The sequence below is a fragment of the Remersonia thermophila genome, chromosome 5 (assembly GCF_042764415.1).
Source record: "Remersonia thermophila strain ATCC 22073 chromosome 5, whole genome shotgun sequence".
Taxonomy (NCBI): domain Eukaryota; kingdom Fungi; phylum Ascomycota; class Sordariomycetes; order Sordariales; family Chaetomiaceae; genus Remersonia; species Remersonia thermophila.
Genome location: NC_092221.1, coordinates 700,079 through 722,840, shown reverse-complemented (window position 1 = coordinate 722,840; position 22,762 = coordinate 700,079). Strand labels below are relative to the sequence as shown.

General features: G+C 62.3%; 8 protein-coding genes and 1 non-coding gene across 9 annotated transcripts; 3 read left to right on the top strand and 6 right to left on the bottom strand.

Annotated features, from left to right (window-relative positions):
- Positions 1 to 619: 619 nt before the first annotated feature.
- On the top strand, positions 620 to 2,267 carry VTJ83DRAFT_5422 (uncharacterized protein; the record flags this gene model as incomplete). Its single annotated transcript, XM_071012021.1, has 4 exons — positions 620 to 755; positions 816 to 1,965; positions 2,038 to 2,165; positions 2,233 to 2,267. The coding sequence occupies 4 exons, from the start codon at positions 620 to 622 to the stop codon at positions 2,265 to 2,267; spliced, it is 1,449 nt and encodes a 482-aa protein (XP_070864797.1).
- A 1,382-nt stretch (positions 2,268 to 3,649) lies between these two features.
- On the bottom strand, positions 3,650 to 3,733 carry VTJ83DRAFT_t115. The gene has a single exon. It is a non-coding gene; the product is annotated as a tRNA-Trp (tRNA).
- A 699-nt stretch (positions 3,734 to 4,432) lies between these two features.
- Positions 4,433 to 5,721, bottom strand: VTJ83DRAFT_5421 (uncharacterized protein; the record flags this gene model as incomplete). The annotated part of the gene is made up of 3 exons (XM_071012020.1): positions 4,433 to 5,007; positions 5,257 to 5,382; positions 5,478 to 5,721. 3 exons carry the CDS (start codon positions 5,719 to 5,721, stop codon positions 4,433 to 4,435), a joined length of 945 nt encoding a protein of 314 aa, XP_070864796.1.
- An 817-nt stretch (positions 5,722 to 6,538) lies between these two features.
- Positions 6,539 to 9,044, bottom strand: VTJ83DRAFT_5420 (uncharacterized protein; the record flags this gene model as incomplete). Its single annotated transcript, XM_071012019.1, has 2 exons — positions 6,539 to 8,122; positions 8,178 to 9,044. The coding sequence occupies 2 exons, from the start codon at positions 9,042 to 9,044 to the stop codon at positions 6,539 to 6,541; spliced, it is 2,451 nt and encodes an 816-aa protein (XP_070864795.1).
- Positions 9,045 to 9,492: 448 nt separating this feature from the next.
- VTJ83DRAFT_5419 (uncharacterized protein) lies at positions 9,493 to 11,388 on the bottom strand (the record flags this gene model as incomplete). Its single annotated transcript, XM_071012017.1, has 2 exons — positions 9,493 to 9,969; positions 10,099 to 11,388. The coding sequence occupies 2 exons, from the start codon at positions 11,386 to 11,388 to the stop codon at positions 9,493 to 9,495; spliced, it is 1,767 nt and encodes a 588-aa protein (XP_070864794.1).
- Positions 11,389 to 12,411: 1,023 nt separating this feature from the next.
- On the top strand, positions 12,412 to 15,326 carry VTJ83DRAFT_5418 (uncharacterized protein; the record flags this gene model as incomplete). Its single annotated transcript, XM_071012016.1, has 5 exons — positions 12,412 to 12,655; positions 12,743 to 13,715; positions 13,771 to 13,883; positions 13,972 to 14,124; positions 14,230 to 15,326. The coding sequence occupies 5 exons, from the start codon at positions 12,412 to 12,414 to the stop codon at positions 15,324 to 15,326; spliced, it is 2,580 nt and encodes an 859-aa protein (XP_070864793.1).
- A 359-nt stretch (positions 15,327 to 15,685) lies between these two features.
- On the bottom strand, positions 15,686 to 17,321 carry VTJ83DRAFT_5417 (uncharacterized protein; the record flags this gene model as incomplete). The annotated part of the gene is made up of 2 exons (XM_071012015.1): positions 15,686 to 16,490; positions 16,573 to 17,321. The coding sequence occupies 2 exons, from the start codon at positions 17,319 to 17,321 to the stop codon at positions 15,686 to 15,688; spliced, it is 1,554 nt and encodes a 517-aa protein (XP_070864792.1).
- A 677-nt stretch (positions 17,322 to 17,998) lies between these two features.
- VTJ83DRAFT_5416 (uncharacterized protein) lies at positions 17,999 to 19,066 on the top strand (the record flags this gene model as incomplete). The annotated part of the gene is made up of 1 exon (XM_071012014.1): positions 17,999 to 19,066. One exon carries the CDS (start codon positions 17,999 to 18,001, stop codon positions 19,064 to 19,066), a length of 1,068 nt encoding a protein of 355 aa, XP_070864791.1.
- Positions 19,067 to 20,145: 1,079 nt separating this feature from the next.
- Positions 20,146 to 22,366, bottom strand: VTJ83DRAFT_5415 (uncharacterized protein; the record flags this gene model as incomplete). The annotated part of the gene is made up of 2 exons (XM_071012013.1): positions 20,146 to 21,093; positions 21,182 to 22,366. 2 exons carry the CDS (start codon positions 22,364 to 22,366, stop codon positions 20,146 to 20,148), a joined length of 2,133 nt encoding a protein of 710 aa, XP_070864790.1.
- Between the last annotated feature and the right edge of the window lie 396 nt (positions 22,367 to 22,762).

The following is a 22,762-nucleotide window of genomic DNA, read 5'->3' as shown; positions in this document are numbered from 1 at the left end:
GAGAGAGAGCGTGAACTGTCTCGAAATGTCTGTCCTCGACGTGCCAGGGCTCTGCTGGCTTCGCTGCGACTCTTCAGTGACCCAAGGAGACCCAGAGGAGCCCCTGTTCACCTCGTTCACGACTCGCTGCGCCCGTTGCACGCCCCGGCCGCTGATCGACGGCAAGTCTTGTTGCACGCTATACTAAGTCGTGCGACCCCGTCCCATAGCCCGGCTTCTCGCCCCTTTCGTCCTCTTGGCTTCTTTTTACCTTCTCTTCCTACCAACGACAGTCCTCTGGAGGACGCCTTTTCTTCTTGTTTTGTTTCTTTTTTTTTTTTTTTTTTCCTTTTTCTTTCTTCCCCTCTCTTCCCCCCCTCCCCCCTTTTGGCCCTCCGCCGCCGTCGCCGCCGCCGCCTTCGAATGGTTGGCATGTTCGTCTTCGTCCAGTGATTTCATTTCGTCTTCCCTTTTTTTTTCTTCTTTTCGCTTCTTGACGAAGCCGCCGGGCGGCTTTGCTGGTGTTTTCCTTAGATCCTTTACAAGTTTGTGTGCTCCGAGCGCGAAGCTTGGAGCCGTCCTGTCCCTAACTACCTACGCTCACCACCACAAAGACCGTCGTGACAAGAATCCATCCACCATGGCCGATGAGTCGACGATTCCTTTCATTGGCCTGGGGCCGGAGGCGGGCATCGAGCCGATCGAGGGCAAGCCCGTGTGCGGCAGTGGTCAGGAGGTCGGCGAGTACGACCTCCCTCTCCATGTCGCCGCCTTGTGTAAGTAGACCACCCTCTCGCCGGTGGCGTTGGGGCAAAGAGCTCACCATTGCCTCCTAGTCTTGGTCATGGCCGCCTCCATCTTCGGGGCCGGCTTTCCCGTCGTTGCCAAAAAGGTTTCATGGCTCAAGGTGCCCAAGAAGGCCTTTTTTCTTTGCAAGCACTTCGGCACCGGCGTCCTGGTCGCCACCGCGTTCGTTCATCTGCTGCCGACGGCCTTCGCCAGCCTTACCGACCCGTGCCTCCCAGACCTGTTTACCGATCAGTATCCGGCCATGCCTGGCGTCATCATGATGGCCGCCATGTTCGCTCTCTTCCTCATCGAGATGTGGCTCAACACAAAGATGGGCGGCCACTCCCACGGCGGCCCGATGGGTTTTGAGGAGCATAGCCACGCCCAGCCCAACTTCAACGCTCCGCCGCCGATGCCTGCTCCTGCCAACCGCGGTCCCGCGCCCCCGCGCCCTCCGCGCTACACCACCACCACCGAGTTCGAGATCGAGGACATTGAGTACGAAAAGAAGATGGCCCAGAAGATGTACGACGAGAAGATGCGGAACTACGGGCCCCAGGATTTCTTTGACGACAAGGCTTACGAATACGATGGCCCCAACCCGTATGCCGATCGGGACTTTGCCATTCGCTCCCAGATGCCCCCGTGGTTCATTGTCTTCTACGAGCAGTACTGCCGCCAGCGCCTCGAGATGTTCAACATGGTCAAGGAGGTGGTGTACAAGCAAAAGCAGCAGGAGCAGCAGTACCAGCAGCAGTGGCAGCAGCCGACAGAGATCTCGGCCAAGCGCCAGACCGTCGTCCCCGTGTCCGCCTTCCCCGACTCGCCGTACATCGACGTGGAGACGGGCCAGCCCGTGGATCCCATGGTGTTCAAGCGCATGTCCATGAACATCACCCTGCTCGAGGGCGGCATCCTGTTCCACTCCGTCTTCGTCGGCATGACCATCAGCATCACCATCGACGGCTTCATCATTCTCTTGGTCGCCATGCTGTTCCACCAGGCTTTCGAGGGCCTCGGCCTGGGCTCGCGCATTGCTGAGGTTCCCTACAAGCGCGGCAGCCTCCGGCCCTGGATCCTGGTGCTCGCCTTCGGCCTGACCTGCCCGTTCGGCCAAGCTCTCGGCTTGGCTCTCCGCAACACGTACGACCCCAACAGCGCCTTTGGTTTGATCATTGTCGGCGTTTTCAATGCCATGTAAGCCCTCCCGGAACGTTTGCCGGCCCGTTGGCGAGCCATGGATAAGCGAGGCTAATTTCGTCTACGCAGCTCGTCGGGTCTTTTGCTCTATGCCTCCATGGTTGACCTTCTCGCCGAGGACTTCTTGTCCGAGGAGGCCCGGCGCACCATGACCAGCTCGGACCGCAAGCTTGCCTTCTTCATGGTTCTTCTTGGAGGTAGGCTCACCTTGCTTTTTCTTTTCCCCTTCTCTCTGGTGGCTACGGAGGCTCACAGTTTTCACAGCCGCGGGCATGTCCGTTGTTGGTGCCTTTGCCTAAGTTTCTCGTTCCGAACGATGTGCGAAGCTTGCAAAGCGAGCTCCCCAACACAGCCGAGTCGACTCAACTCGAGCTGCTTACCGCCGCCAAAGTCACCGCCAGCCAACGTGGCCGTCTCCATCTTCCACATCGCTGAAGCATGACGTGGGAAGCGTGCAGCATCGGGACCCAACGATTCATATCACCACAAACCCCCGAGGTTGGAACAGGACGCTGGGATTTTCGCGAGGGGTCTCAGAGAGACAATGATACGGACCTGTAACCCAACCTTTCCTTTCCTTCTCTTTTTTTTTCTTTGGGCTCCCTTTTGGCGTTGATGAGAAAGGGAGAATTAAGACAAGTTTACCCCCTGGGCATATGATTCTCTACGACACGTACACTTGGCGTTTTTGAGACGGGATGGGCGGGCTATGGGAGCAACACTTGGGGATACGCCTTATACGGGAAGGGGAGAGATTGTACGGGGCTTGACGTCTCCATGCACGACCTCGGGCGGCCGAGCCCGCTCCGGGACATTACTAACTACCTATAGCTTCTACGACATTCACCATTGTACTTGTATACCTTGTGACGCAGTATATGCTTTTTAACCATGTATATTAAGGGGGTACAAGAGAGAAAGGGAAAACCAGAAAACGTTGAAAAAATACCTGGGGTTTCTTTGTTGAAACGTGAGGCATGACGATCATAATACCGCGCCGCGCACACAACGCTTCCCTTGCGTGTAGGAACAGCTGCATGCTGCTCCGTATCGGAGAAGCGGTTCTCTTTCTCTCCCGGGTTGGAGACACGTCCGGGCGCACGAGCGCGAGATAGCGCTGGCGGTCTGCATACGGAGGTGGCTGTGTTGCTTCTGGGAATGGACGGGTCGAAGGAGAGGGGGCGGGGGGTGGTTCGGGTCATGATCTACATGCATACGACCCGGAGGTGAGGTCGGGGTGATGTCAAGGTGCGGAAGATAGAAACTGTGATGTTCAGAGAAGATGGCATGGCAGTGGTGAAGCGGGGGAAAGGAGGCCGGAACTGCCTTTGGAACCTGGCTTTTTGCGTTGATTGTAGCTATCCGGGGGGACAGCTGCCGAGGGAGCTTTAAGAGGCATTTCCAGAGCGTTTCTTCTACAAGTGCTCCGTGGATTTCGGGTTGGCGGGAGGGTTGGGGGTTGTCATCATTGCTTGCTGAGCTGGATCCATCCTGGCCGTGAGAGCTTACCAAATCTCACGCCAAACGCATCCTATCGTCATCTGACAGAAACTAAACTAAACTAAACTGAAACAAAAAAAGAAAGAAAGGAGGAAGGAGGAGAAGAAGAAGAACATGAGAGAGAGAGGGTGAAAAAAAAAAAAAAGGAAACACTGGAACTCCAGGCAAAAGGTAAGTGGGTTGAGGCCTACCCGATTTGAACGGATAACCTTTCGATTGCTTCGTGTAGCTGGAGTCGAACGCGCTACCGTTGCGCCAAGGCCCCACTTTGATTTGTTGAAAGAAAGGGACGGAAGGCCACCTCGTAAGGGAGCAACGGGGCGAATTGCCGGGAGCATTCCACCGGCCTCCGTCCCTCCGCGACCAAGAAGACCACCGGCCTGGCAGCGACCCGTCAACCCGCGGCGATGTGCATGAAGACAAGTGGAGAAATGTTGAAAAGACATCTCGCCTTTGAGGATCTGGAACGGTGGTTTCTGCTGCGTGACCGAGCACACCCGCGATTGAGATTCAACGGCGTTCTCCCCCGCCGCGAAGCCTACCGTTGTCTTGGTGACGATGCGGTGACGAGCACGTCTCGGCATGTCGATTGTGGCCTTGTTTCCCCGCAACCCCTCGTTCTATCGAAGACCGACCAGACGTTTCTCTTACATGGACAGCAAGCCAGCGGTCCCCTCCCTCAGTCCCTGGCGGTGCCTATGTCGTCTCCGTGGCTGTAGTTGACCTTTTAGATCAACCAGATCAACTGCACACTGCACTTTACAGACCAGGGGATAGGACACGCCAAGGATGGGCATAATTTGTTCATCGAATATATATCTATAATACATACCTACATACATACATACTTACATCTATACACATATATATATCACAGAAGATGGATCCAACGTTCCTGCTCAAGGTTCCTATATCCAAGCAGGTGCCGCCCTCAGGAGACATGGTGATGATATCCTCAACCCCTTTACCTCCCGTCTGTCGTTCCCCGTGTTGCCGCCGCTGTCTGCTCCTCTGCTGCGGTCTCCCTTCTCTCGGACCAGAACCCCTTTCCATAGCTGAGTAAAATCTCATCGCCCTCCCGAATTCCCACCTCGTCTTCTGCCGCTCGCTTCCCTGCCCTGAGCACAAACACGGCCATGCACCGCTCGTGGGTGCGGGCGTCCCAGGCGACGCGGAACTCGGCGTTGGGTTTTGTTCTTGTTGCGGGGCCAGGGGCAGGCTTTGCGCTGCTGCGTTTGCTGCTGCCACCGCTGTGTTTGCCTTTTCGGTTCTTGTTTTTGCTGCCGCCGTTGCCACCGTCCGGGCCGTCCGCCGCAGAGCGTTGTTGGCGTGGCGGCTGGCAAGGAACGCCGCGGTAGTCATTGATAAAGCGGGCCTCGTTGCCCATCCGAGCGGCGTCGACAGCGAGGTCGGCGTCGCGGTCTATCCAGAGGTCGTAATCCGATGTTGCGTAATCGTAGTCGTCTTCTTGGACTTCCTCTTCCTCGCCGTCCTCCTTCTCCTTCTTTTCGTTGTCATGCCTAGTGTCCACGGCAGCGGCTAAAGACGCCATCGAAGAGACAGGAGCCGTAGCCGCCGGATCAGCGGCAGCAGAAGGAGCGGCGTCGGCAGAAACATCGGCGCCAGACGACTTGACAGCCAAGCCTTTCCGAAGCTCTGAACCATCGCCTCGACGGTCACTACTGCTATCACCACTGACAACACCACCACCGCCGCCGCCGCCGCTACTCAGCCTCCCTTCACCCTGCCTCTCTTCCGCGTCTTTCGCTGCCGAACCATCACACGCACCTTTCTCCCCGCGGCTGCGCCCAAACGGAAACGTCCCCACGTGCACCTCGCCCAGGTACGGCAGGATCAGCTCGCCCGGGGCGAGGTCGCGGGCGGCGAACAGGCCTGCCTGGCCGCATGCGGGGTCTGCGCGGGAGGTATCAAGCCGGTCAGTCAACGATCTTTGGGTCCATGGTTGGGAGGGGAAGAAAAAACAATGCGCAGATGGAACCTGCACTCACGGTTCGGGTCCGTGATAGGGACGATGCGGACCGCCGGACATGGACCCCGGGGGAAGTGCTGGGGGATCGTCGGGAGCGGGTCCCGGTTGGACGGGTCCGGGGGCGTACGGAGCGCCGCCAGGTGGGAGGGGGCGAGGTAAGGAGAGTAGGAGGGCCGAAGGAGGTAGGACACGTTGGGAGGCCAGTTGTCTGGGAGCTTGAGGGGAGCCGGGTTCCTGGATCGGGCTTTGGGCTTTGTGGTCATTCTGGGGCGTGCAGGGGAGGAAGTATCCTGAGGGGGGATACCGGGAGAATCGGAGCACGAGGGGGGACGTTTGTTGTGGGCTGAGTTGACACACTCGACATTTGGAGCAGGGTCTCTGGCGTCCAGGTGATGAAGTGAGGTTTTGGTGGAACCCTTCACGCTCTCATGAAAATGCAAATGCAACTGGGCCAAGATTCATGGTTTGTCAAGATTGACCCGCGCCCAGACGGCTGTATTCCCGCGTTCACGCAGCTGATGAACGGAGTCAAGAGAAATTGTGGGATTGGGGGCCGTTATGACATCTTTGCATCTGGATAGCAACAAAATGAAATGTTTCCTCGCAGAGTTGTGATGTCGACAAGCTGGGCAGTCCGATCCAGATCTCTGGAGGCGCAGCTCAATATGTCCACGACACACACACACACACACACACACACACACACACACACACACACACACATACACATACACATCCATAAACATATCCATATATACGGGAAAGGACAAACAGATTCGAACTATACCCTCATTCATTCGCATGCCTACTCAACCAAGAACCCGCCGCCAAAATCATCGCCCTCGTCATTCTCATCCGGCACGAAAAATCCGCCTCCTCCTTCTTCTTGACCGGCTTCATCATCGCTCACACCCTCCATTCCCATCCCAACATCCTCCTGAACCACCCCCTTCCCCTTCCCCTTGGCATCTCCCCCCTCCGCCTCCTCCGCCTCCTCCGCCTCCTCCCCCTCTCCCTCTTCCACCCCCTGCCATATCCGCTCCCTGATCCTCAGCGCTCTCAAAAACAACGCCCACATCTTCAACGCCCTCCTCTCTCTCCTCTCCCGCTCCTCCTCCTCCTCCATATCTTCCAGCCCCCGTATGACGGCCCGCACGGCCTCCTCTGCCTCGGCGGGCACCACCGCGCCGCGCAGCACGGCGGTCCCTGCCGGCCGCGGAACTCGAACCCCGTGAGCGCAGGGGCGTGGTCGATGCCGAGCAGGAAGGCGGCTTGCGCGGCGCGGTCGTGCAGGACGTGCGCCCCGCCGGCGGGGATCATGCTGGGGACGTAGACTTCGATGTTGCCGAAGCGGTTCTTGGGGACGCGTCCGTCGACGACGGGAGGCGGGGTGTACGGGTCGGTCTGCTCCACGGTGTAGAGCGGGGTAAACCCTGGCGCGCAGTCGGCGAAGAGGCCTACCCTGTCCGGGTCATCCTCCTCACCACCACCACCACCACCGCCGCCGCCGCCGCCGCCGCCATCGTCGTTGTCGTCGTCGTGGTCACCGAGCCCCTGCCGCCGCCGTCGTATTTTGGGTATGCTCTTCACCGGCTCCTCGCCGTCCCTGACCACCCTCCCCAAGCGAAACCAGCGCTCCCGGGTGCGGCAAACGCGCACGTCGCTGCGGCGGTAAATCCTCTCCAGCTGCGCGCCCGCTTTCGCCCCCGCGCTGACCGTCCCGCTTGGCTGCGCCCCCGGAACCAGCACCTCGTTCCTCCTGAGGTGCCGCTCGAGCGCGTAGACGGGATGGTCCTTGAAGTCGGCCACGTTGCGGGGCATGGGCTCGCGCGCCTCGGCGGCGGCGAGCTCGTTGAGCTCGATCTGATCCAGGGCGGTCGGGACGGGGGGCGTGTAGCGGCGGAGCAGACGGCAGTACCAGCTCTGGCGGGAGGAGGACGAGCTTGCCGAGGAGGCGGAGGTGACGGGGGAGGAGAAGCCGTCGATGCGGGAGCGGCGGGTTTTGGAGGTGTAGGCTTTGGCGTAGCGGCGGGTGACGTCGCGGGCGGAGGAGCCGGCGGAGAAGGCGATGACGTACGTCATGGCGTTGAGGGTGTCCGAGGCCGGAGGCTCGAGAGCGCGGGGTTTGCATTGCACGTTGGTGACGAGCGGGTCGACGGGCAGCCATGTTTGGTGGGCTACGTCGAGGACCTCGACCCAGTAGACAGGGAACGGGGACTCGCCGCGGACAGCCTTGGGAGCCGCCTTTGCGGTCGGCCCGGATGGTCGTGGCGGCGGCGGCGGGCGTGATGGTGCGGCTATGGACGGGACGTGGTAGGCGGCCGCAAGGGGGTGGCCGAGCCGGCTGCGAGGGGAGGGTGTGGTGGAGCTGGCTTGAAACCCGGGGAACTTTGTCTCGTGTTTCGCCACGGCGGCTGAGTAGAGGTCCATCTGGGACGGCTGTTTTGGCTTGGCTTGCGCTTTTGGCTGCTTGGGCATCGTGGGTGCTCCGGGGACGAAGGACAGCGGCTGGAGAGAGCAGACCAGCCGAGCCTCGACGCCCACGGAACGGAGCAGCGCGCAGAACAGCTGAGCCCCGACGTCGCGGGAGCCTTTGAGCGTTCTGGCCGCCGCGAGGAAATCGCTCTTCTCCTTGGTAGACTCCATGTCCTCGGGGAGACGGTACTGCCAACGCCGTCAGCCCGGTTCAAACGCAGCGGAAGGGGGCCTGGACACGTACATCGCTGAGCTGATCTTCGTTTTCCGCCCACAGCGCTCTCCAAAGCCCGCGCTCCGTGACGGAGAACTTTCGCTTGAAGAGATCCTTGGCCTCCTGGAGACCCTTCTTCAGCGACTCGGAGCGGGAAAACTGGTTCAAGCTGGCCCTTGGGAGCAGGGCAGACACCGTCTTCTCCGGGAGCAGCGGACGCAGCGCGTCCTGCACCCGAGCATCGTTACACCAGCGGTTTCTGAGTTCGATATGGGCCAGAAGACAGACGAGGTGCGCCTTGTGGATCTGGATGCGGAGGGCCTTCTCCTCCTTGTTGATCCCTTTGCGCCGCGCTGCGCGGCGGCCGACGAGGGTAGCCAGATGGGCCGACAGATCAAGACTCAGCCCGGCTGGTATCCCAGCCGCTGCCGCCGCTGACGAAGACGGCCCTGCTGATCCGATGGCCACGTCTTCAAACTCCAGCTCCTCGCCGTCGTCATCATCGTCATCATCCTCCGAGTCCCTTACGATGGTTTGGATCGTGGGGGCTGGCAAGGCGGTGTCCCCAGGCCGGACGTTCCTATCCGTGGCGTTGGCAGGAGTGGCATCTGCGGGCGTGCGCCCAGCCGGGCGGGGGGTAGCGTCGGCGTCCTGGGCAGGTCCGGGTTTCGCACGGCGGCCTTCGCCCGGGCGTTTGCGTTTCAAGGGACGCTCTGGCGATTCGGCGGTTTGAGAAGCCATGCTGGGCCTTGCTTCAGCCAGCATGGAGCGATAGACATCCGGCAGGGGATCGCCATGGCTGAAGGACGCCGTTTGCGGCGCTGCCCTCCTCGAGCTCGCCCGCGTTGGGCGGGGGCTGCTGGAGACGGCCGATGCATTGCGCTTACGGCCTGCCATGGGCACAACCGCCAAACCTGGGCAGTTGATGCACTTTGAAGAGGGTCACAATCTCGAGGGAAGAGTTGATTTTGGGGGGAAAGTTTCCCAGGATGATGACGCAGTTGACGAGTCTCCACCGACACGAGACACCGAGACACGGGAGCGGCGCGAGATCACGTGCCACCCAATCATGGCACGCATGGACTGTGTAAGTCAAAGGTACCAACGATAAGACGGGCCCATCCTGCTCGCTGGCCTGTCGCCGGGCCTTCTTCTACCATATTTTGGAACTTGATGGGCATCTTCTTTCGTAAACAAATTGTCATGTTGGATTCATCGTAGGGACAGACATCAGACGCCAGCCCGCCCGCCCATCTCCTTGGCCCAATTCGAAAGCAAGGTGGTGGTGAACTACACGGTAATAGACCTCCCACGGCACGCCGTCGCCAACACCCAAGCTCCAGCCCTAAAACACCGCCGAAGGAGTCACATCCAGCTGCGTCGGCTCCCTGGGGTCCTCCTCCTGCATTTGCTTGTCCAGCCGTGTTTTGTTCTGCTGCCGGAGCCACATGTCGTCATACTCATCCCGGTACAGCCGGCCGTCGGCCGTCCGGCTCACCCAGCTCAAATATCCCGGCCACGCGGCGTCGAGAACCTGGGCGGCGTGGACGCCATCGTCGCGGTTCCTCCGCAGCAGCATCTGGGCGAGAAGCCGAAGCGGGACGCTGTACCCGGTTGCTTTCTGGATGTCCTGAACGTCCACGTCGCCGACGCAGCCGTGAGGGCACGGCGCCAGGTTTCGGTTCGTCTTGTCGGTCCGAACGTGCACGCACCCGCACCCGGGACACTCCTCGGCCGGCGGGAGCTCGGCGCCAAACATCATGTGGTAGACAAGCTTGCCGACGGCGAAGAGGTCGCTTCCTTGCGTGTAAGGGCGTTCGGCCTGGTTTCTCCTCCCATCAGTTTTGTCCTCTAATACGTCCCCCACGACAACAGCAAAAAGGAAAAAAAAAAAAAAAAAAAAAAGAAAAAAAACAACAAAGAATGCACCCGAGGTAAAGGAGCGACTCACCCGATCCGTGGCCAGCCCGTCTCTCTTCCACCTCGCCAACCTCTCCCTCAACACCGCCGCGCTTACATCCTCCTCCCGCCCCTCCGGATCCGGCGCCACGATCGGCGTTTTCTTGAACCCTCCCACGGCGGCCGACGCCACAAAGCACCGGCCCAGCCCTCCCAGCTTCACCGCCCCGTACGTCTCCGTCCCTCGCGGCCGCTGCAGGAACACGTTCTGGGCCGTCACGTCCCGGTGCAGCACGGGCCACCAATCCCGCTCCTCGCCCCCTGCCGCCGCCGCCGCCGCCGCGTCCTCGTGCCGCACGCGCACGAACCGGCGGAGCAGCGCGCCCGAGGCGGCGGCGTCCGGGCCGAGCGCGACGGCGAGCTCGGCCCGGTCCCAGGCCGCCTCGTCGGGCGTCTGCGGGCGCGCGCGGCGGACGTCGCGCCGGCCGTGGTGCAGGTACTGCAGCGCCGAGAGGAGGGAGAGGGCGACGTGCCAGATGAAGGACTCGGGGATCTTGTCGCCGGCGGGCCGGCCGGGCTTGCGGGGTGGGTAGTAGTCGTCGAGCACGCCCTGGAGGGTGCCGAGGTCGGCGTAGTCCCAGAGGAGGAAGCGGACGGGGAGGGCGCTGGCGGGTGGCTGGATGCTCGTGGCGACGGCCTGGATGGCCGTGTTGCCGTGCCTGCTTTCGCCCGAGCTGTCCGAGTCGTTGTTGTCGTCCTCGCGGGAAGGGCCCGAGGGCGGCAGGGCCGCGGCGGCGGCGGGGACCTGGACCATCTCGTCGTAGATGGAGACGAGATTGGGGTGGTTCAGGAGGTTGGCGGCGGCGAGGGCGCCTCCGTGGCGGACCAGCTCGCGCAGGCGAGAAGCCTCGGCATCCTCGCCGTCGACGTCCAGCGGGCGGGCGAGGAGCAGCTCGCCGTCACCGGCGCGGCGGACGAGGTAGAGCCCGTCGCCCAGGGGCTTGTAGAAGGTGTAGGTGGATTTCGGGAGGAGCAGGATTCGTTCGGCCATCATCGTAGCGCTCCGGCGGACGGTTCGAGCTTGGTGCGATGGCGAGATGCTTCCAAAGCAACACGCGTGCGAGAGGACAAGACGGATGGGAGCAACATGTGTTTTGAGCGAGGGCCTGCCATCACGACTGGAATGTGGTGTCACGTCCTTGTCTGGGATCAAGGGGTTGGCGGCTCTTTGTTGGAGAGCTTGCCGTCCTTCCTCATCCGGGAGCCGGCACAACGGCAACGAGCTGCGGCTGCCATGGTCTCTTTGACGAGGCGGCAGAGGCACCAGGGAAGTCGGACGCATCCATTGTGTCCGGGTTTCCAATCCCCGGCGTCGTGTCTGGGTTGGAGATCTGGCAGTACTGCGTGGTTGCTTGTCCTGTCTACTCTAGGTCTCACCGGGCGAGACACGTCGGGAGGATGACGACGATGTTGTTGGAGGTTCAGGGTGAACTCTGCCATGGCGAGCATGCATGCAGCCACGGGAACCGAGCCTTGCCGGGCACGATGGCGGCGGGATGGGGCTTTGTCCATTGTTCCCGGCCTACTCAAGCATCTCTTTACTATAGACTTGCAAAAGAGTGTCCGGCACTGAAACTGGCCCCCGATCTCCCCGAGGCCGAAGATGCAGCCGTTGTGTATGCCAAGACTCGGTTTCGGCGCCAAACCCAATCAAAGGGGCTCTTACAAGTGGAAGCATGCTTGGTACACGAAGCCTTACTTGATTGGGACGGGTTGCAGGGTCCCCGACGAGAGCCGTGCCGACGGCGAGGATTGCAACCCCCGGGCTCACATTGCAACGCAAGACATGGCTTCGGAGTGACGCAGAATTCACACCCGACTCGAGAGGCGTCTTGGCGGATCGTCGCTCGCCCCAAAGTTCAATCTGGCCTCTTTTTGCTCGTTCTGGGGTTCTGGGCATATCATGAGGTTGGGTGACTGAAACCACCGGTTGCGGCTCGTGAGGAGGGGAGGCCTGTGCTGAGGTAGCAGTACTACGGTGAGGAGGGGCTTGGTACATACCCCAAGGCACTCGGTCCGGTGTTTCTCTTGAGGCTTTTGGTTGTTTCGTTCCTGTTGGTGTTTCTTTTTTATTTTTCGAGGTGGAAGGAAGGAAAAAGAAAAGGAACCAGGCTCGATCTACTATATCTTCGCACCCGGCTTACAACGTCCAACCATCCCCATTTATATATCTAGAGACGCTCACGCACGGCCGCTATGCTGCTGCAGGAGCAGTAAGACGGTCATCGCGTCCGTGCCGCTTTCGTTCTAGTTCTTTGAGGGACCGGGACGAGGCCGACAGCCTCAACCCCGAGCCGCCGACATCATGGCGCCGGTGCAGCTCCGGAGCATGCCGCGGAGGACCCGCCTCCTTCTTTTCGCCGCCGTCGTCTGTTGCCTCTTCGTCTGGCTGCACCCTTCCTCCAACATCTTCGGCCTGGACCCGCAGGACCTGAAGTTGTTCACGTTCGGCTTGAGCCTTGAGCACCATGACGTGCTGCGATATGTCGACCCGCTGATCGGGACGGCCAACGGGGGTCACGTCTTCCCCGGCGCCACCCTCCCATACGGTACGTTCACGTTCACGTTCACGTTCACGTTCACGCTCGCTCGCCCTCCTTCCTGTCCTCCACCAACCCATGCTCACCCTCCTCCAGGCATGGCCAAGGCCGTGGCCGACACCCAGTCCCCCGCCGAGAACGCCGCCGGCTTCGTGAGCGACAACAACCCGGTGCTCGGCTTCTCGCACATGCACGACTCGGGCACCGGCGGCCATCCTTCGCTCGGCAACTTCCCCCTGTTTGTCCACCCGGGCTGCCCCGACGACGACTTCAAAAAGTGCAAGTACACCGTCATGCAGCGCGTGACGGACCGCGTCAACGGCTCGGTCATGGCCAGCCCGGGCTACTTCTCCATCAACCTGACCAACACGGTACGCGCCGAGATGACGGCGACGCAGCACGCGGTCCTGTACCGGTTCGGCTTCCACGGCAACGCCACCGTGGACGTCGCCGCCGCGGCCGACGAGCCCGTCGTCTCGGGCGTGCCGTACTCGCCGCTGGTCCTGGTCGACCTGTCCGACCTCATGAGCAGCCGCAGCACCGGCGGGATCCGCGTCCACCCCGAGGCCGGCCGCATCACCGGCGAGGGCAAGTATGCCCCGTCCTTTGGGTCGGGCTCCTACGAGGCCTTCTTTTGCGCCGACTTCCGCGGCGCCGCCATCCGCCGCACGGGCACCTTTCAGGGGGAAGCGGCCGCCGAAGAGCCCAAGCTCCTCGACAACTCCAAGCCCGAGTTTTACGTGCCCTCGGGCTCGGTCGGGGCTTGGATCCAGTTCGAGGCGCCGCCCGAGAACAGGCTGCTGGCGCGCGTCGGGGTGTCGTTCGTGTCGGTCGACCAGGCGTGCGAGAACGCCGAGAAGGAGATTCCGGATTGGAAGTTTGATGGGGTCGAGCGGGCCGCGCGCAGCGCCTGGAGGGAGAAGCTGAGCGCCATCGAGGTGGACGCCACGGGCGTCAGCGAGGAGCTGCTGACGACCTTCTGGTCCGGGCTGTACCGGTCGCTTCTGTCGCCGCAAAACTACACGGGAGAGAACCCGCTGTGGAGCTCGACCGAGCCCTACTACGACTCGTAAGTGCCACGGCCTCGAGGGGTGTTGCCAAGGGGTTCTGACAGAGAGAGACAGCTTTTACTGCATCTGGGATTCCTTCCGGGCTCAGCATCCCCTGCTGACCATCATCGACCCCGTGGCGCAGACCGAGATGGTGCGCGCCCTCATCGACATTTACCGTCACGAAGGTTTGTGCGATGCCGTCAATGAGCCACACCCTCGGGCCTCTCTCTCTCTCTCTCTCTCTCTCTCTCTCGTCGATCTGACCATGGCCAGGAAAACTCCCCGACTGCCGCATGAGCTTCTCCAAAGGCTTCACCCAAGGCGGTTCCAACGCCGACATTGTCATCGCCGACGCCTACATCAAGCACCTCCGCTCGGGGATCAACTGGACCACCGCCTACGAAGCCGTCGTCTCGGACGCCGAAGGTACATCATCCTCTCTTCCTCCCCTCCCCCCTTGTGTTTTTTTTTTTTTTTTTTTTTTTTTTCCTTTTCTTCCATCGCCCACGCTCACGCTTACGCCCCCGCCAGTCGAACCCCCCAACTGGGGCCTCGAAGGCCGCGGCAACCTCGTCAGCTGGCACGCTCTGGGCTACATACCCTGGGACGACGAGGACCGCAACGGCACGGGGCCGGCCTCGCGCACCATCAGCCGGGGCGTCGAGTACGCCTACGACGACTTTTGCATCTCGCAGCTCGCCGCGGCGCTCGGCCACGACGAGGACGCGGCCAAGTACGCCCGCCGCGGAGGCAACTGGCGCAACTACTGGAACCCCGACCAGCGCGACATCCACCTCGACGCCGACGGCGACGTGACGCAGTCGCGGTTCGTCGGCTTCCTGCAGCCGCGCCTGCGCAACGGCACGTTCCGGTACCACCGCACGCGGTCGTGCTCGCCGGTGCAGGACATGCACTCGTGCTACTACGACACGGCCCTCGACACGTACGAGGGCAGCCCCTGGCTCTACAGCTTCTTCGCGCCGCAGGACATGGCGACCCTCATCGGCCTCATGGGCGGCCGCGCCGCCTTCGTCGACCGCCTCCGCTACTTCCACGAGAGCGGCATCGCCTACATCGGCAACGAGCAGGCCTTCCTGCCCACCTTTCAGTTCCACTACGCCGGCCGCCCCGGCCTGAGCAGCCACTTTGTGCGCGAGTACATCCCCGCGCAGTTCAACGCCAGCGTCAACGGCCTGCCGGGCAACGACGACTGCGCCATGGGCGCCTTTAGCGCCTTCGCCATGATGGGCTTCTTCCCCGTCGCGGGCCAGGACGTGTACCTGCTGACGGCGCCCTTCTTCCCCGAGGTGCGGCTGCGCGCGACGGGGGGAGGGAGCAAGACCAACACGTGGGCCGTCATCAAGGTGCACGGGTTCGATCCCGCGGGCAAGAGAAAGTACATTCGGCGCGCGAGGCTGAACGGCGACGACTACACGCGGAACTGGATCTCGCACGACTTTTTCAGGAACGGGGGGCTGTTGGAGCTCTGGGTCGACGTTGACGAGGGGGATTGGGGGACAAGGGAGACCGATGTCCCGCCGAGCTACCCTCCCAAGGCGGAGGAGGGACGTCGTGGTGATGGCGGTGGTGGTGGTGGTGGACTGCTGCTTTCGAGAGTGGATGAATAGAGGCCGCCGGGAGGAAGTGGGAGGAGAAATTGATGAACTGATGGCTTGTTTCTTATTTTTTTTTGTCTTGAGGTGTCTATCATCCTTGTCATGTCCTGTCATGGGAGTTTGGTTAGGGTTTGCATCATTGATTTTGAGTTCCCGTCAAGACGTTTTCTCTAGTACAGATGTGCCCTACATGTGATCTTTGTAGCTCGCCAAACATGGGGGAGCGGCGACACTCCGACCTCATGAGCGCGGCCGTACCCATAGCCGTCGCTCTCCCTTCATGACGGAGAGGGGGGTATCAATCATCTCAAAAACGGTTCTGCAGAACCATACGTCCAAGTCCAAGGTGTTTTGGATCCCTGACCAAAGCATTACTCCTTCGCCCACGGCGCCTTGGTCACGGCAAACTGATTGCTGGCTGTCCCTGGTGTACCCCTAGGAAACGCGGTCGGCGGAGGAGGGCCCGTGTCAGGCACGCCGCCCCTCGGCGCCGGAACCGCCGGCGCTCCAGGCGGTCGCGTGCCGGCGCCGCCGGTGCCGCTGCCACCTCCTCGCGGCGTATTCGTCCACGGCACCTTAGTATACGGAATTCCCGGGCCCGGCGGCACGCCCGCTGCGGCCCCGGGCATCTTGGTGGCCTGGGCCCAGGGAGCCGCGGTCCCCGGGCCGCCCCCAGCCGTCGTCGCAGACGGAGCCGCGAGCCCAGAACCAGCCAGGGGCTGAGCCTCCGGATCCGGGTCCCACGAAAACAGCGACCCAAACGGGAAATGCTGCACCACGGGGAACTTTGACAGCACCTCGGCGTTGAACATCTTGATCATGCCCTTGTTGATCTTGCCCCACCCGTCGCGGACGCCCGAGATGTCGAACAGGACGGGGCTGTGCTCCCAGAAGGGACCCGTTTTGACGTCGTTGATGAAGCCGATGGCCGAGAAGTACATGTTTTCGGCGCGGAGGCGGTCGACGATGGCGGGCTTGAGGATGTCGGCGGGTTGGGGCGCGCCGCGGACGGACCCTTCGAGCGGCATGGGTTCGGCGTCGGAGATGGGGCGGGTGAGCTGGGCCGAGCCAAAGATGTAGGGGAGGAAGGAGTGGTCATCGAGACCCCAGACGCCGTGCGAGCCGGCGGGCTCGAGGGTGTAGGTGAGGATGAGGCGGCGGACGACCTGGAGGTACCTGTGCAACGCCATTTGCGTCAGTCCTGAACCGGCGCAGGAGGGGAGGGGGGGAGGAAAAAAAAAAAGAAGAGGAAACTCACGGCTCAAACACCCCCAACACCAAGCTCCTCTCCACCTCCCCTTGCCCGTCTCCCCCGTCACCAAAAGCCCCCAGCTTCCACAACCCTCCCAGGAAGGCCAGGAAGCTCAGCTCATGCCCCGTCCCGTAATCCAGCCTCTCCTTGCTCCCGAACGCACCCACAAAGTACGACGTCACCTCCTGCAGCACGCCTTGCTCTCCCCAGACCTCGAGCGTCTCGGCAGGCAAATGCTCCCTCAGCAACCCCTCCGCCCTCTCCTGCAGCAGGGCGTGCCATTTCCGAAACGCCGGGTTCCCGAACCTCCGGGGGCCTCGCTCGGGCGGCGCCTCGTCGATGAGGGCTTCGAGCTTGGCGAGCAGCTCGCGGAGACGAACCACGGAAGCGGGGTCGGAGCGCGGGGCATCGAGAGGGAACCGGCGGGCCGGGGGATCACGGGGTGGGAGGCGGAGGGGCCCGGCAGCGGAGGGGGGAGCTGGTTGCTGTTGTTGCGACTGCGGCTGCGATTGCGATTGCTTGCGCGGGCACAAGGCGCGGTTGAGCTGGAGGAGGAAGAGGCCGATGTCGCGGTAGGCGAGGGAGGAGAGGAAGCGGGGGAGGTCGGCGGCGGTGTGAATGCATTTGGAGGGGGTTTGGAAGGGGTGGGTGTTGGAGGGGTTGAGGACGGCGAGGCGGGGGAGGGTTGTGGCCGTGGTGGTAGCTGTCGTTGTGCTTGTTGAGTTGGGGAATGCGGTCGGCGGTGGGGGGTCCATGATGCCTTGAGCCGAAGGTGCGTAGCTGATGCTTGGATACCTAGGTAGGTAGTGTATAAGACAAGAAAGAGAAGAGAAACAAAACAAGGTACTACCTACGAACTTTAGGGTGGTTGAAGTGGTTGGCAGGTTAAGGAAGCCTTTCCCTTGCCTCACCTCGCCGTACCTTACCTTTCCTTACCTTACCTTACCTTTACCGGACCTTACCTCAGAGTTGGCCCTGCTTGTACGAAGCAGGTGGGGCAATCTCAAGTGCTGTATGTACTTGTGCTAGCGTACCTAAGGGACTCGACCTTACCCACCTACTGTATAGAGGTACTGTAGGGGTGTACCTTATCTATGTACGAAGCATTACGCAATATCTACGTAATACATGGCGGAAGACGGTTGCATCATGTACGGCTGAACGTTCACGTACTATATACAATACTGTGTACTGTGCAAAGGTGCCTTGTGAGCGTTCGTTGGTTATCGATACCTACCCGAGACTGGCCCCACCATAGCTCCACCAACAGACCCACCCGAAATAAATGAATCCACTTCTACGTCCGCTTCCGCTTCTGCGTCGTCCACTTCCACCCTCCAAACATCGCAACCTCATCCCCCCCTTGCTCCCATATCCCCTCCTCCTCCTCCTCCTCCTGGCTTGCGGGATCCCCTCCCGAACCGCCCTCACCATGTCGCGCGCCATATCCATGCCGCCGCCTCCTCCGCTGCTGCTGACCAAGCGTGTCACGGCGTTCCTGCGGGCCAACCTCTCCGAGTACATCCACTCGGCCATGCTTACCACTCCCTCCGGCGGCCTTCTGGCCCACGCCAGCAACCTCCCCGCCACCGCCCTCCGTCGCCAGGCCGCCGTTGCCGCTTCGATCTGGGACCTCCAAAGCCCCTCGCCACCCCACCAGAACGCCGCCGCCCAGCCCGCACCAGAACCCGCCAACGCCCTCCCTCCCGACGCCACCGTCCGGTCCCGCAAAACCACCCGCCGCGGCCAGCCCATCCTAACCGTCCAGCTCGACACGGGCGTCGTTTTCGTTATCCGCCGCCTGCGCTGCGGCATGCTCTTCATCTGCATGGGCGGCAGCGAGACGCCGTCCTCAGGGACAGACTCCTCAGCAGCGTCAGGAACCACAGCATCAGCAGCAGCAGCAACAACATCAGGAGCACCACCACCGGCGCCGCCGCCGCCGCCGCCGCCGCCGCCGCCACCACCACCGCACGCAGGAGCAGGAGCAGCCAATCCCGCCGCCGCCGACCAACCGATCCCGTCCGATTCCTCCTGCGCAGCCCACCCCCGCGCAGCACGTCCCTCCACTCCGCCCTCCCAACACCACCCGGCGCAGCAGCCGATGCCATCCATAACCGCCGAGCCTCCCTCCGCCTCCGCAGCGCTCCCGTCATCATCATGCACAGCCGCCGTGCCGGCCACTCCGACGCGCGCGCCGCAAACGCACAACCACCACCACCACCACCACCAGCCGCCCAACTCCCCCTCCCAAGCCTCCATCCTGTCCACCAACACCCTCGGCGCCGCGTCGATCGCCAGCACGAGCAGCGTCTCGCTGATGCGGAGGCAGGTGGAGGAGCTTGCGCGGTGGCTCGACGAGAGGTTGGGCGCCTTGTCCGTGCCGGAGGAAGGGATCGGGGTTGGCACCGGGAGAGAATCGGGTCCGCAGCAGCAGCAGCCGCAGCAACAACAACAGCAGCAGCAGCAGCAGCAGCGGCGGGGGTACGTCGGGGCATGATGTCGCGTTGTTGTGAGAGGAGCGAGGGAGGAAGATGTGAATAGCGCTCGGGAGGATGGAGCGGTCGCCCTCATCGCCGGCAGGCAGGCATAGGAGAAGAAGAAAAAGAGGAAGAAGAAGGCGTGGATCTGGCAGGACGGGCGCGACGAGGCGAGCCCGCCGCCGCTCTTCTCGGCGTTGGATGGATTCAATGGGTGTATTATGGATAGGATAGGAGGTTGGCATTCTTGGATTCCCATGTTTTCTTTTTCTCTTTTTTTTTTTTTTTTAAGCATTGCGCGCCCAAGCGAGGTTCCGTGTTCGTAATCGAGGTGTTGGGTTCTTAACCCTTCACATGCCGTCGGGCAAGGCAGTACGCCAACGTAATTTATTCAGAGAGTGTTTTTTTTTGCATATCAACGCAGGGGAGCAACATGGAGGAGAGTACAAACTGCTATGTAGTTCGCTGCCTACCTATATACCTATATACTTCCAAGCCCAGCAAGCTCTCGATGTCAGTGCGCAAAGAGGACCTTGGCCCACGCATACAACAAAAAAAGAAAAAAAGCCCACGTTCAAAAGACCTCATGATTTGTATGTAATTTCCCGTTTCTCTTTTTGTTTTTTCCCCGAATAACTCCATAACTCCTCCCAAAATGCACCGAGGCTTTCCCTCCGTGGCCAGCTGGGCCGTGTATTCGTGAGATGTGTATGTGTGTGACCGGGCCGAGAGAAGACCGACAATGAACAGACAGAGGGAGATGAAGAAAACACGCGGTTCCCTCCGACAACCTACATCGCTCACGCTTTTCTTGCCTCCCATCCCTTCACCCAGCCCCCAGATCCATCCAATCTATGTACCGAGACCCCCCCCCCCCCCCCCAACCCTTCTCCAAACCCTCCGACCCAGCGCGCCCCATGAATGTAGTTGCAATTGGAATTAGATCCCCGGCTCCGGAAAAAGGCGCCCCGGTTGCGCCAGACTCAATGACAGAGCCTGCGCCATACCTTTTCCCGTCTTTCGGTCCCATCTTCCTGACGGGAGCCGCACCTCCTCCCCCCAACAATGAAAAAAAACACTCTGAACCCCCCGACGGTGCTCATTCAATGCTGAGTCTCGTAATCCCATCATTCGTCTCCACCATTCCCTGCAACCCGACCCGACCCTTCCTCCCGCTATCGCTCGCCCCGCTCCTCCCCAGCCCTCCGGCGTTGCTGTCGCCGCCCACGCTGCCCGGGCGCGACGAGGACGTGGCCGGCAGCCCCCACGGCGCCGAGTCGCGCTGCAGAGGCGACTGCATGACGGGCGAGTTTTGGATGCTGAGGCTCGGGCTGACGGCGCGGCGCTTGATGCTGATGGGGTCGAGGTCGTCGTCGCCGCGGCGGCGCTTGCCGTTGTTGATGCGGCGGGTGATCTCGGCGGCGGTCGGGGGCGTCGGGGTTCCCGGAACGGCGTTGGGCCCGGCGGCCGAGGGCGGATGGCTCCCGCCGGGGTGAGGGCCGCTTCCGGCCGGCGTCAAGGGCGTGCCGCTGCCGGAACCGCTCCCTGCGGCCTGGATGATGCCACCAGAGTGGAACGGGTTCGTTTGGCTCGCGGTGCCGTTGGAGCTGGCCGATGGGGAGTCCATGCTGACGTCGTCGACGGACATGGCGGATGAGTTTGCGCGGGCCAGGACGAAGGGCCCTGGAGGCGGCGGCGTGAGCCGCTGCGCAGCGGCGCTATTCGCGGGGGAGAAGGCGTCGGAGAAGGGGCCCTTGCTCCTCAGGCCCTGCGGCCGAAAGCCCGCCCCGACCAACCCTAACCCGTTGGCGCCGTTGTCCATGCTCATGGAGTCGTCGGCCATGTCATCCGGGTTGTCCACGGCCGCCATGTTGGGGCTCGAGAGGGCCGTCTCCGTGGCCGGCGGAGGGGGGTGCCGCGGCTCGACGGGCCTGTCGCTCTCGCGGACCTGGCGCACCACCTCGGCCTCTCGGCGAAACTCGGCGTCGATCGGCGCGCTCTCCTCGGCCAGCGCGGCCCGAATGCGTGCGAATCCCTTGGTTTTGGGCTGCGCGATGTCAGCGTCGGCACCAGGCGCGGGAGCCATGACGACAAGGAGAAAGGGGTAGGATCAGGCGCGGCCACCAAAGACGTACCAGCAAGTTGCCCCGCCGCGTGACGGCGCGCCGGACGACGCTCGGGCGCAGCGGGCTGTCGAGCTCGGCCTGGCGGCCCGGACCCTCGTCGCTATCGTTTCCCGAGATGTGCAGGTGGTGGGCGGCCGTGCTGATGCTCTCGCGCCTCGCGTGGAGCGACATGTCGTGCGGGGCGACCAAGCCTGTCGGGGGCGACTTGGACAGCAGAGGCCCGGGCGCGTGGAAGCCGAGGCCCGGGGGTCTGTGGAGCTTCTTCTTGGGCGGCTTGCGGTGGCGCTGGAGTTGTTGGAAGCTGGACAGGTGGCTCGCGGCGGGCGACCCGACCCCCCACGGGCCGGCGCCTAGGGGGCCCGAGCCCATCTTCTGGATCTGCGGGGTGGTGACGTAGGGCTCGTCCATGTCCTCGTCCATGTAGTCGTCATCGTCGGAGCTCGAGGAGGAATCCGAGACGGCATGGATGGTGCTGCCTAGCGAGCTCGAGACGTGCACGCGCTCGTGGGTACCCATGACGGACCAGAGCGACGTCGAGGTGTGGTCCACCCCGGCGCCGTAGTCACCGGGGCGGCGGCCGGGGATGTTCATGGCCCGCGAGCCGATGGTCGGGGACGAGTCGAGGGCGGCTGGGTCGGCGAGGGTGGAGTGGTGGAGGCTGGTGGCGGCGCGGGAGTAATCGAGACCGCGGGACCGACGCGGCAGGATGTTGGTAGGCGACGCGTACGCTTCGTCGGGCTTCGGGGAGAGCGGCGCTGGCTGCCGGGAATAGTCGGTGGGGAATGCGGAGGAGGAGGAGGAGGAGGAGGAGGCGGCGGCGGCGGCAGCAGCGGTGGCGGCGGAGGCGGAGGCAGGAGAAACGGGATCACGCGGGGGCATGTGCAACGAGAGACCACGAGACGGAAACCCGGCGCGGATCGGGGTGGAGGGCAGCTGGGAGAGCCAAGAGGAAGGGTTGGCGTCGCGGTCTCGTTCCCGCAGCACCATGTCGTCCTTGGCCTGACGACGCGAGGCGTCGGGATGAGGCGAAGGCGACGGGACGGGAGTGCCGCCGCCGTCGGACAGCGAGCGAGCCTTGGGTGCTGGGGAGGGAACGACGGCACGAAGAAGGGTAGAGGCGGCGGTGGGGTCGTCGGTCACCGCCACGTCCATATGGGCGGCGTCCAGGTCCGACATTCGTGAGAGGTGCTTCATTGCGGGCCGGAGAGGCGGCGCGTGGCACCCCTCATGCACGATGCAAAGCAACGGTGGGCACGCGTCTTTGTTGAACGGCAGGGACTCGGCGTCCGCAGCGCATTGGGACAAGCCGGGATCGAGGGGATGGTCATAGGACGATGGGTCCACTCAGCTGCCGTTGCTATTTGACAGACATGGCCAAGGAGACGAGAGGGATCGTCTCGGAGGGACGACAACGGGGTCCGGGTCCGAGTGTGCGGATGCAAAGGTTTGGTTTCGTTTGGTTTGGTTGGGTTGGGTTTGGTTTGGTTTGGTTTGGTGAAGCTGGGAACGATGCAAGCAGAGTGGAGAGGCGCGTTTCGGTGTCAGACGGGAGTGGTGCAGAAGTCAGGCCTTGAATTGGAGTGGGTCGCA